The following is a 13,185-nucleotide window of genomic DNA, read 5'->3' on the forward strand; positions in this document are numbered from 1 at the left end:
TATATATATATATGTATGTATGTGTATATATACATATACATGCACACACACACACACACACACACATACGCCTGCTCATTAGAAAACTCGTATGACGGTTTGTGTTGACGGTTGACTGGGCCGTCTAGGTGCTTGTCTGGGCTGTGTGGCCGTCCTATTCCTCCTCTTTTTCTTTCTTTCCTTCCGCCTTCTTCTGCTCTTTACTCATTTTTACTGCTTTCTGCTGCCCTCGTCTGGGTCTATGGTGAACAGGAAGTGGCTGACCTGCGTTTGAAGAGCAGCAGTTACTGTCAGGAAGTTTCTGACCTGCAGGAGGCGCTGCAGTGGAAAGACAAAAAAATCGGGGTATGGTTTCATTCAGTGCTATACGATTTTCAAACTTAAGTCTGAAGCTTCACTTCTTCTTTCTTAGGGTTTTACTTTTCTTTCCCTCACTAACTCTTTTCTTTCTTCCTTACTTGCTTACTTCTTTCCTCTCCTCCCCGCTCGTTGTCGCTCAGGCGTTGGAACGGCACAGAGAAATCTTGGACATTGTTTGCATTGAGCGTGACCGGCTCAGAGACGAGGTGGTTCGACTGCGAGATTTACTAAAGGTATCAAACTCTGAAGAGCAGCAGCAAGAGCTCAGGGTTGAGAATACATCTGATTTCATCAGTTTAGCATTTTAAAACTGAGCATTAGTTCCATAAACTAACATGTAAAAACCTTCTTTTAAAAAAACAATCTGAAAAACCTTTTGAGTTTCATTTCACCTAAAATCTCATGCATTGCACTTACAAAAGATTAATTGTTAAATTTTGTTCTTATTGTAATGAACCTTGTGTCAATTAAAAAAAAAATGTAGGTATCTAAATCTGTTAAAGACTTGTTAATCTGATAAACCTTTATAAATTTGCCCTTTTTTGTCAAGTTACAGCTTTATTATACAAATTAACTTTTTAGATCCCTCATGTTTTATATTTTTATTACTGTTATTTCTCTGTTCTGTGGTAAATAAATGGGACATATAGAGTTCTAATGAAACTTTTAATTTTCAGTGGGGGGGGTTTCTGCAAAATTGCTTCTTTACTCCTTTAAAACTAATTTTTAATTGATAAAATTGTTTAATGTTTCTAATTTTTTTTTATCTAAATAAATTCAAATGAATACATATATTTACATGAAAGTGAAAAGCTTTGATGCCATGGTCCATTTTAGCATAAATTATATTGTTAAAATTAAACCTATTCTATCATACTTTTATAACTAACATTTCAACTTTATTGATATTAAGGTCAAATTATTTAATTTTATATAAAGTTTATAACTTTCTTAACATTTCAATTTGTGCCTCTAAATGTGAAAGTTTATTTTGAAACATGTTTTGCTAAATTACAGATTATTCTCTCTGCACTTTAACCACTTAAGTTTATACTTGCAAAAAAGTTTTTTTTAGGGTTTTTTGTTTGTTTGTTTGTTTGCTTTTCTTGGAGGGAAAGTCGGCGCTCATTCCTTTTGAAACTGTGTCAGTATCTAAACTCTTTTCTACATTTATCAGAATCTTTTAAACTAACTTTTTGAAAAATTTAACTAATTTAGAATTTATTCTCTAAAACTTTCATTATTTTCTTTAGTAAAATTACGGTATTCCTTTTAAAGCATTTAAAAAGGGGGTTTATGTTATTAGAATATTTATTTTAGTTTGCTGTGTTTTAAAATTTTATAGCAAGTTTCTAAATCTTACGCAAATACATCGTGACATCTGTTAACTGTCACAGGACAGTTAATGTGAAGCTGTTTAAGATTTTTAAAATTGAACTGTAGGCTTTCTGACTAAATACAAGAACCAACGTTCACACACAGAGGGCGACTGGTATTGATTATGTTGTTGACTGATTACTGATTTTATGAATTTCTGCTGGACAGAAAAATGGGGTAACCATCTCTCCTGACATTACCACCAATGGGGATGCGGAACTCGGTGGGAACGAGGACGATATAAGTGCAGAATCTGCCTCTCGACTGGCTCAGGAGTCTCCTCAAGGTGGCAGAGAGAACATGCTTGGTAAGACCCAAATAAACCTTTCATAAGAATATATAAGTGTTTGGGTGGGGGGTGGGGGTTTGTTTATTTTTTTTGACTTTTTTATTCCTTTAATTATTTATACATTTATTATAAATATTAATTATTTTATTGTTATTGTTTTTATTCTTTTATCTTTTTTGACGTATGTCCAACTTATATTTTATGATTATGTAAGTGTACATGTAGAAGAATAGGTGCTAACTTTACAGTAGTTAATGTGAATGCAAATAAAGCATTAACTTATCAACGTCATATTATAGTTTTAATACCACAACATTTATGTTTAATGTTAACATTTTGAAATTATAATTGTCGGAATTGCTACAATGTTTTAAAAGGTGTAATTCAGTGTGTTCATTTTTAAAATCAAGAGTACATATTTTTATTCAGGATATTCGTTTGTAAATTACAATTCTGACTTTAAAAAATTTGTTATATTTTAAGTCATTATTATTAGTTACACAAGTTTGAAGCAGGAATATGACATATGGAATTTTGAGATATGTTAGCATAAAACTGGAGTAGTTTATTTTCACTTGGCATTGGTAATTTTATTTTTGTAATGTTTCATCTCCTTTTACTTTACTGAACCATTTTCTTTTTTTGTTTGTTTTTGTTTCCCTTTTTTTAATATCGCATGATGTGCATGTCTGAATGAGTCTCTAACAAACATATGCTTGTGTAATCTTTCTTTAATTTTGATAAAAATCTCAAATGATTTCAATCGCTTCAGCATCGTATCTGGATTTTTAAAATCAGCTCTTCGAGTTCGTGCTACAGAAGATTAATTCAAGAATTGACGTTTAATCCCTCTGATCGCCTTCTTCCTTCATCACCACAAGCCAGTTAATTCTCTTCTAGACAGTTAATTTATGTTTTACTTCTCTAAGAGTCAGCTGTGTTTGGTCCTCCAATGTTTCTTCCTGGTCTTTCAGGAAAAACTAAAGAGTGGGAGACAAAAGAAGGCAACAGACCACCTGAGAACAACAAGAAAAACTACCTCTGGAAGGTTCTTAAACGGTCAAAGTCATTGAATGACATTTCCACCATCAGCAAAAGCAAGTTGATCAAACAGCCTATAGAAAGACAAAACACAGCTGACAAACATCTAGGAGGAAACGAGGCTGCAAGAACCAAGCAACCAAGACCCAAGAGAATCAAGAAAATCCAGAGCAGGCAACATGGACGTCTTCTACATAGAAAGAAAGGAGCCAAACTACATATGAATAAAGAAAGGCCAGGGGCTGCTTGTAAGATATATGAACCAAAAATGGCAACCAAACCTAAAAATGAATTTGGGCTGGTTTCAACGGCACCAGCAAACCAGGATCCAACAGAAGAGACACACTCCTTTAGTGAACAGATCAGCAAAACTCAGGAAAATTCAGAAAAATGCCCTGAGGTTGTTTCACCTGTTCTCAAATCAAACCGTTTTCATCATCCTACTGAACATGTCATTCAGGATAGCAAAGTGGTACTGCTTAGTGTATCAAGTCACAATTGTGATGTTTCTGGTAGTGTGGAAAAGGTTCAGGTGGACAAAGACACATTTCATGAAACAGCTCAATCACCCGAAGAACTTAAAGACCAGAGGATTCATGAACCAGCTAGACATAGTTCCTCCAAATGTGCAGAACGTAACATTCAAACATCAACATCATTTGCCCCACTGGACATCTGTGCTGGTTTGGAAAAGATGACTCAAAATATCCACCAAGGATTTGCTGGAAATCAAGTTTTTGTAGTTGAAATCTCGCAAATCTTCTCAGAAATCCTGGGATCTCTTCAAAAGTGGACTTCAGATGTGGAAAATATATTAAAGAACAAGCCTAGTCAGCACAACAAAGAGCAAACTGGCCACATGATGGATCCTACACTTAATAAACATGTGGAAAAATGTCTGACCAGACCTTTAGGCCTACTGAGAGACCATTCAGCTTCAAGGATGTTGGAAGTAGCCTCCACAAGTAAACTGTCTGCAGATAATCTGGATCGTCCTATGAATGCTGACCTAAAGGCACAAAGGATCATGTCTAAAACCCATGAAATGGAAGTGGTAGAATTGTTTGGAGGAAATCCTGCTGATATAGATGAAACAACTGTAACAAGTTGCTCAGAGCCTTTTGTTTTTATCGACTCCTACTTCACTAAACCTGAAGAGGCCACAGCAAAGGTGTCTGGGTCAAATCTGGGTTCGTCAACAAGTTCAAAGAGATTCAAGAGTCAAAGCTGTCATGTAGTAGCTGCCAAAAATTCAAAGGAGTTGGTCGGAGACACTGACAGTTGTGAGGAGATCAACGAGGATGGCCAGCAGATGGAAATGGAGGCTCTTGCTGAAGTTGGAAGCATGAAATGCCACAGAAGACAGAGAGAGTCATGTTCAGACTGCAGGAAAAATAAAAAATCTGAGTGCAGCATTTCCTAAAATCACAAGAATGAAGGAAATAATGATTTGGTAGTCACGGTGTTGGAGCTTTAGATTCTAAATTATTAGACTTTGAAATATCAATGAAGCATCAGTACTGTTATCAGTACTTAAGTATTTGAACTGATCAAATAAATAAAGTGAATATTTAAACCATTCACCTATAAATATGTTCTTTACTGACATGTTTTAATAAGCTGACTGCTTGGAAATTGTTTTCTTGACAGTTAATTGCAACACTGTACAAGGGTAAGCAGCTGTAAACTTTAACTGCCATGAATTTGGCATCAAAACAACTACATGAAATCAATAGTTTATTTCTGTTTAAATGGGTTGATGGTATTTTTAATTTTTTTTTTTCAGATTAATAAAATGCACTTGTTTGAAAAGAATATTTGTCTGTATTTTACATTTGAAATTTTCTATCATGAATAAATGTAAAGTTTTATTAAGTAATTTTTGGCTTGAGAAAGCAGAAAGGCTTCAAATTGGTGCCCAGTACACTTAAAGAACTTAAAGAACTGATAACTTCAGAGTCAGAGTTTTTGATTAGCTTTTCAAGGATCCACATCCATCCATCCATCCATCCATCCATCTTCATCCGCTTTGTCCGGGGCCGGGTCGCGGGGGCAGCAGCCTAAGCAAAGAGGCCCAGACCTCCCTCTCCCCAGCCACCTCCTCCAGCTTATCCGGGGGAATACCAAGGCGTTCCCAGGCTAGCCGAGAGATATAATCTCTCCAGCATGTCCTGGGTCTGCCCCGGGGCCTCCTCCCGGTGGGACATGCCTGGAACACCTCACCCGGAGGCGCCCAGGGGGCATCCTTGTCAGATGCCCGAACCACCTCAGCTGGCTCCTTTCGATGTGGAGCAGCAGCTGCTATACTCTGAGCCCCTCCCGGATGGCCGAACTTCTCACCCTATCTCTAAGGGAGAGGCCAGCCACCCTTCAGAGGAAGCTCATTTCTGCCGCTTGTATCCGCGATCTCGTTCTTTCGGTCACTGCCCACAGCTCGTGGCCATAGGTGAGGGTAGGGACGTAGATCGACCGGTAAATTGAGAGATCCACATTGGGTCCTTTTATATTTTCTATCATGTTTCAGCTGCTCAGACACAACACATGCAAAGTGTGTTTGAAAAACCACAACTAGTCAAAGGACTTTACTTAATGGAGCTTTTAACTTCCATTTACAGGATTTATTATTATTCTCACATAATGCGTCACTCATAATGTTCTCGGGAAGGATTGGCACAGATCTGTTCCAACACAATTAAAGGGGCACTCTGCTCACAATCAAGCTATAATGAAAGGCAGATGTGCCGAATCAGTGTTTGATGTTTAATTCAAGGTTAAACCATAAGAGAATTCAGGCTAGAATAATATGACTGTTTCCTGGACTTATTTTTTTCTGCTGTTTCAGAGTTTCGGCTGAAAAAACTTTTTGAAGAAAGAGAGAGTTTACAGGATCAGGTGAGTTGCCTGTATTATAAAGTTGGAAAGCACCTCCACTGCAGATTTGTTTAATCCGATGTTAGCCAAGTATATGAAATGTGCTTCTGAATGTGTGAACAGGTGAGGCTACTGCAGTCTCAGCTGGATCAGAGACAGAAGATCATCACAGAAGGAGTTCAGAATACAGAAAACGATGGTCTGGAGAACGGGATGGACTCTCATCTGCTAGAACTGCAGAGTGAGTCTTCATCATTTTCATCCTTTTTAATCTTTCATCCTGTTTAATCTTCCTCATCTACCCCTTGCCATTCTTCAGTTTCATGTTTTCTGTTTAGTTTTGTCGTTGTTGTAGTATTCACAAAATGTACATTGGATTTGTGAAATTTCTGTGGATTCGTTGTCAGTAAAATTACATAATAATTAAAATGATCATTAAGTTTCTTTGTTCGTTTGATTTTCTTTTCTGTAGGAGATGCCAACAGACAAATCAGTGACCTTAAATTCAAATTAGTGAAATCTGAACAGGAAGTCACCACGCTTGAACAAAATGTAAGTACTGACATGCTTAAGTGTTTCCTTCCCAAATGGGTTCAATCTCAGAAATATTCAAACAAGATAAATCTTTGGAGCACCTTTATCATAGGTGCACTGCATGGACAGAAGTCTTACTGTCACATTTTGGAAAATTCTCTACTTCCAGCTTTGCGTGAACCGTTTTGGGGAAGGTCCTTTTCTCTTCTAGCACTCTGTGCCACTGTGCACAAAGTGAGGTACATAAAAGCTAGAATGAATGAGTTTGCTGTGGAAGAAATTAACCGCCCTGCACACAGCCCTAATATCTGCTCCATCACATACCTTTGATATGAAGTAAAATGGAGACTGCAAATGTCAAAACATCATTGTCTGACCATAAGCCTTCCCAAAAGAGCAGGAGCTGTTATAGCTGCGATGAGGGGATCAGTCAAGATGTGTGGGATGTCATAAAAGCTCCTGTAGGTCTTTCTTGTAGCTTGGCCAGGAAACACAACAAAACTTTCAATCTGTTTAGTTGTACTCACTCCCTCCCTAAAAGTCCACTTTCATCTGACTTCATCAAGAAGTTTGAAACTTTATCTGCCTTAAATAAGACGGTTCATGTTGCTGTTGATGTCCTCAGGTAATCCGTCTGGAGGGTCAGGTGAGTCGCTATAAAGGGGCGTCGGAGAATGCAGAGAAGATCGAAGATGAGCTAAAGGTAGAGAAACGAAAGCTGCAGAGAGAGGTGAGAGCACCACCTTCTGTCTGGGAGTTGACTTTCCTTGCTTTGTGTTTTCTGGTTTCTTGGGCATGTATTCTGTCTTCACTGTTTTCTATGTGAGCACTAAGGAACATTTATTGTTTCTATGTCTCTCGCAGCTCCGCTCAGCTCTGGATCGGATTGATGAGCTGGAGGCCAGTAACAGCCACCTCTCCAAGCGCCTGGAGAAGATGAAGGCCAACCGTAATGCCCTGCTAGCCCAGCAGTGATTGCTCTTCCCATCTTCATCTCCAGAGACAATCAGACCTGAACAGAATGTCTTTGCGAGTGCTTGATTTTACTCTAAATAAGCACCAGATATGTGGAGTTTGCTGAGGCAGTGAAAACAAACCAAAACCCGAATCTGAGAAAATGAAATGTGATCTTTAATGTAGCTCTGTGAACACATGCCATCCATAGTCATGGCAGGATTTACCACATCGGACTTCAGACTGTAGCATTGTCCATCCATCAAGCCTCAGAGGACAAAAAAACAGAGCAGATCGAGCCAGGAGACACAAAAACCTCCACTGCATTAAAGCAATGTATTCTAGTTCAACATCCACGTATTTTAGTTCCAGAGGTTAGAGCAAAAATCATCATGTTGGCTCAACACTCTTTACGCCCCAGCAGAAGCTAAGAAATTCTGGTTCCACTCAGTATGTCTTTACTGGAGCCATTTGTAGAAGCTTCATAGTACATCCATGGTTATCTTGCTTAAACAATCCCATATCGAGCATTATCTGTGGACATGGAAGTCCATATCCAGTCTTTCATCAAATAGTTTACACATGATAGGTGATGAAAAAGGAGTGATCACTTTTCAATGCTTGTGGACAGTTTAGTCAGTGACTGGAAGTGATTTATTTAGTCACCAGCCTCACTGTGCTTTTATCAATCCCTAAAGGCTGAGCAATGCTACCTGTACTCAGTATTTTATTGTTTTTCCTTTTCTTTTTAGGAAAGCCTCAACCTTAAGCAGCCTCAAATAGATATATATGAATAGTTGTGGCTTTTGAAAAATGTTCTTGTTCATGTTAGTGAGGTCTGTTGGAACAAAACCAAACCAAATATATTTATGCGGCATGACTGCAGCACATCTTCTCACAATATATAGGTTGCCTTGAACAAAATATGTTTCAGTAGTCCATATATTATAGGGTAAAGTTTTCATGAGCATTTTTAAACAAGAGCTGAAGCAGGAAAGTGCCTATGAAATCGCCCCAAATTCAGTGTTTTATCATCATATCCAACCTCTCCCCTGATTTTGTATTTATTTAGCTATTATCCAATATCTAAAGGTCACATTACAGAATGTGCAGACTTAAAAACAAAACTAAGCAAACAGAATGTGACCATTTATCTGTGTTTTTACCCTCTGACGCTCCTAATGCACATTAAAAACCATCAGAGCTGCAGTCGTGGTGTCCCAGTGTGGGTAAACATCGCCCACCTGGCCCTCCAGGTGTGTTAAAACAAACTCTACATCTGCCTCATCAGCATCCATCTGTGTGCAGTGTGGCACTACCTCTTCTCCAATACTTGGGGGCGCAGTTTCCCTCAGAGACTGGACAGGAACCTAACCCAGATAGCAGTGCCCAGCCCCACCCAGTATATTTTATTGATGGAACCAGGCAACAGAAGGAGGTGTGGCCACAGTGGAGGAGGTCCTCTTGTGTCTCTGTGTTGGGTTTTAGGACTTTTCTTGGCACATGGGATGTTAAATCACCAGCTTGTAAATGTAATGAATGAATGAATGAAGAGTTTGAATTGCTGTTTTGATCCAGTGAGAGGGATTTTCTACGGCAGCACCTATGTTTGTCTCTCTGGGTGTTGAAGGATGTTTGGATCAAACTCTTCAAGTGTTAATCTGATAATCAATAATCTCTGATGTTTTTGTGAATGTACGGGTCGCTGCCTGCTGAGCAGAAATCATCAATACAAGCTGATCCTGATCATTCAGTGTGCAATATTTTATCTCATGTTTGGGGAAACTTTCATCTATTTTATTGTATCGGCTGTCCTATTGATTAGGATGCGGGGTGTCAATATATCAGTCAGTGGGGTTTTATTGATTTTATTGATCAGTGTGATGGAGTATTCAATTAAACTCATGCAATATCTCATTGTGTTTGTGGTTTCTGTGAATGAACAAGCCTTCTCAGTTAAAATCCACCATCCTTGCCTGTAGTACTAAACTGGATTGGCTTGAGGGACGTGACCTTCTGCTGTTTGTCATCTCACTGTAAGGTGACTCATAACACTAATGGACAGGCCGCTGACTGGACTTCTTTGCCGGCGCAGGTGGACTCCGGACCGGTTTTGTCGGCGCCGCTGCCCTCCCCACGGCTGGCCTCCGGACCTGTTCCGTCTCTGTCGTCGGCCTCCGGGTCGGCCACCTGAACTGTCTCAGTGGACTCTGTTTTGGGTATGCTTCGATAAAATTCAGTTAAAATGACAAACAGTCTAATTGGAACAGTTGCATGTTATGGACTTGCGCATCAGAAGCACATGAGCAATCATGTTTACATTCTTATTTCTAAAGCTGCGTCCACGAAAAGTGATTTGGTCATTGCACATCACTTTGCTGCTGACAACTGGTTACTTGCAGACATGACAGGTGACTCTCTAAAATATTTACCAGAGCCATTGAATGGAGAGTCGCACCATGTAAATGGACTTGTTCTTATATAGCGCTTTTCTACTCTGTTTGAGCACTCAAAGCGCTTTATACAACTAATTCATTCACACCAGCACCTCTTCTAAGCTCTTAAGTGCTTAGTATCTAACATTCATACACATTCACACTCCGATGATTAGTATCTTGCCCAAGGATACTTGGCATGCAGACTGGAGCAGCCTGGGATACACTGAAAAAAATAATCAGTGGGATAAACATAAAAAAAATTATTGTAATCGGTTGCACGCAATTAAGTTATGTTTTGTCAACCTTATTTTTTCATGTTATAACTGCACACAAATTTTTTGTAACATGAACATGATTTTTTCATGTTGTTTGTATCCTTTTCAGTCATGTCAAATATTTATAGACGCTACTTGTTTATCAGACATTAACTGGTTATGTAAAATGTAAAGAGTTCTTTTATGTTAATTGTATTTGACTACCATGTGTTAGATTGACAAGATCATTTTATGCTATATACACACACACACACACAGATTATGTACTGTATATTTTGCTTTCAATCAAACCAACAAGCAAAACATTTTTTAACAATGACTTGTATTTTTCAAAACAGTATACAATTGGAAGTTGTAACAGCAGTTCAGATTATACATGAGTCATCTGAATGCATCTCTTCCAAAATGTACCACACACAAACAACTGCTGGATCCTGAATTCAACATTCTAGGGCCTATGAAAATGTTAACGCTGAATTTTCTAGGAATACTGGCCCAAAGGTAAAAGGTGAGAATTCCTCAGGTATTTTTTTTTCTTTTTTTTAAATGTAAGAGCCTTAAGGCAATATGGCAACAGGAATGCAAATATTAAAATGTGACGAAAATAACATTTTCAAACACAAAACCAAGAGCCCTAAAATATGATTCGTTTTGGCTTCCTTCTATAAGTAAAACATCACAATAACTTATACTAACAAACAAAACAAAACAGTGGTTGGACATCACAACATAACCAAAATTACTGTAACCATGTCCAATGAACTTAAAAATTGTATGCCTTCTAAACAGCTGCTTCAATTACTTCAGGCTTTTGACCTGAGAGCAGTTACCAGCTTCAAAATGACTTTGGTGACGGCAATGATGCAACGATCATTTTACAATTGAATGGGACTGAGTTGGCAATTACATGCAATGTCAGTGGCAATACACCTTGATTGAAAATTTTTGTGCAGAAGCAGAAAGTGTGGCACACTCAGCCTCAATGTGATGACAAGGCAAGGCAAGGCAAGGCAGATTTATTTGTATAGCACAATTCAACAACAAGGTGATTCAAAGTGCTTTACAGAGACATTAGAAACAAAAACAAATAAAAAGCATGATTTAAAATTGATTAAAACAAGCAAACAAACTAACTAACTAAACACACACATTTCACACCTGTTCGCGCGATCTGAACCCTTATCGTAAGGGGAGCTACCAGTCCTTCTGTGGACGAGCTACTTTCTATTTTAAATTCCCTGAATTTAAAATACTCTCTAGACCCAGTCTAGACCCAGCTGGGGTCTAGAGAAATACAAACAAACCAAAAAAAACAAAACAAGAAAAAACACTAGAGTACAAACTATTCCTCAAAAGAGTATGGATTGAAAAATGAACATTGAATGCTATAGTAATGATGGCCCCAAAGTTAAAAGTGAAAGTTGCTCCTACCAGTAAAAACCTATAAAATTGTGAGAAAAATCAGTTTCACTATATACTGTAATTTTGCCAGTGTTGGCAAAAAAGAATCAATGGAACATATTCAGAGAGGTAGACATATAGTTTCCATGTCATAACTGTTCACTCGTACAGTCTGTTCTTAAGAACCAGGGCCTTCTTTGAAAGGCTGTTCCCTTCGAGCTCCATAACCAGTTTCTGGAATACCTCGAAGGTATACATCAGTTCTGGTGGGTAGGTCAGGTTCAAAGTGTACATTAATCCAAATAGCATAGCAGCTGCTAGGGCACAGTTATCCAAATCCTGCAAGACTCTGGCCTTCAAGGACTATCCCAATGTCCTCAGGGCTGTCACTGGCATCTCTTGACTTTATGATGTAGATTCCCATGGTTGTTTCCTCAATAGATTGTTGGATAACTCCTTCATCTGTGGCCTGGAAAATACACATTCCCAAAATTAAATTCAACAGAACACTGGTCATTGCAAAGAAGCAGAATACTGTCAGAGAATGAAGAGGTGTTCAACTATGAACACCTCTTCATTCTCTGAAGAGGTGTTCAGAGAACACGTGGTCCTAATGCATGTAGAAGGGGGAAAAAAGTAAAACACCTAAACATAATATCTTCTCTAACCCATATAGACAATTCTCTGTATCTCTTTCTCCCTTGGCTAAGGTGACGTTCAACCCATTTATTAGTAGATAACTACATTTTGCCATAGTTTAGAAAGGACGCTGAATAAAGCAGTATTTTTACAAAGTGACTGACACAAAACAAGCTTGTCGATTTAGTCTGGTTTTTGGTTATTATGTTAATTTTGTCAAAAGCAATAACTGTAGAGATACTAGCATCTGAACTGTACTAAACTATGATCCAAAACAAAGACATTAGCTGGATCCAAGTATTTCATAAATATTTTTTTTTATAAACACTTCCAGGCCATACAGTATTTTGTCTAATAAATAAGGTGGTCCCAATATTTATTAAATATCCATCCATCATCCATCCATTCGCTTGGGCTTATCTTTTTCAGGGTCGCGGGGGGTGCTGGAGCCAATCCCAGCTGTCATAGGGCGAGAGGCGGGGTACACCCTGGACAGGTCGCCAGTCTGTCGCAGGGCTAACACACAAGGACAGACAACCATTCATACTCACATTCACACCTAGTGGCAATTTGGATTATCCAATTAACCTATCCCCACAAACTACATGTCTTTGGATGGTGGGAGGACATATTTATTAAATATGTCCATTAAAAAGTGAAATTGTGGCATGTCAGCATGTAGATAAAACAAGATGTCATAGCTAAATATAGTCTAATCATTTTCAGATATGTCTATTCATTTTAGAATTAAAAAAGACATACAAACTAGGGGCCGCCAGTGGTATCCCACTGTCACCAGCAGATACACCTGTGGCACAATTTTGAAAATCTTAGATCATTTTCAAAATCCGAGAGGTCAAGGTCACTGAGATTCAAAATCTTTTTAGCTGCACCAATGGGATGAATTTGACAGTCCTACATGACTTTGTTGTTCAGTTGTCCACGCGTCATTGTGGCAATAAAAGCCTTTTTCAGCCAAGGGGTAAGAGATTTTAGATTTTTAAGT

At 38.4% G+C, this 13,185-nt stretch overlaps 1 protein-coding gene across 6 annotated transcripts in view; it reads left to right on the forward strand.

The window, feature by feature from the left end:
* lrrfip1b (leucine rich repeat (in FLII) interacting protein 1b) overlaps window positions 1–9,343 on the forward strand; it is a 23,525-nt gene extending 14,182 nt beyond the window's left edge. For 4 of the 6 annotated variants that reach the window (XM_005748537.2, XM_005748538.2, XM_013914788.1 and 1 more), the window contains 4 exons: window positions 253–345; window positions 501–593; window positions 1,906–2,044; window positions 3,001–5,088. In XM_005748537.2, the coding sequence (XP_005748594.1) occupies window positions 253–345; window positions 501–593; window positions 1,906–2,044; window positions 3,001–4,490 (1,815 nt within the window). In that variant the 3' untranslated portion in view covers window positions 4,491–5,088. Of the gene's footprint in view, window positions 1–252; window positions 346–500; window positions 594–1,905; window positions 2,045–3,000; window positions 5,089–5,909; window positions 5,960–6,061; window positions 6,180–6,410; window positions 6,491–7,097; window positions 7,203–7,336 lie in introns of those variants that run through there. The other 2 variants (XM_005748541.2, XM_005748540.2) reach the window with 2 other exon arrangements.
* The last annotated feature ends 3,842 nt before the right edge of the window (window positions 9,344–13,185 follow it).

This window comes from Pundamilia nyererei, unplaced genomic scaffold (assembly GCF_000239375.1).
Source record: "Pundamilia nyererei isolate P.nyererei 1_Seehausen unplaced genomic scaffold, PunNye1.0 scaffold00224, whole genome shotgun sequence".
In the NCBI taxonomy this organism is placed as follows: Eukaryota; Metazoa; Chordata; class Actinopteri; order Cichliformes; family Cichlidae; genus Pundamilia; species Pundamilia nyererei.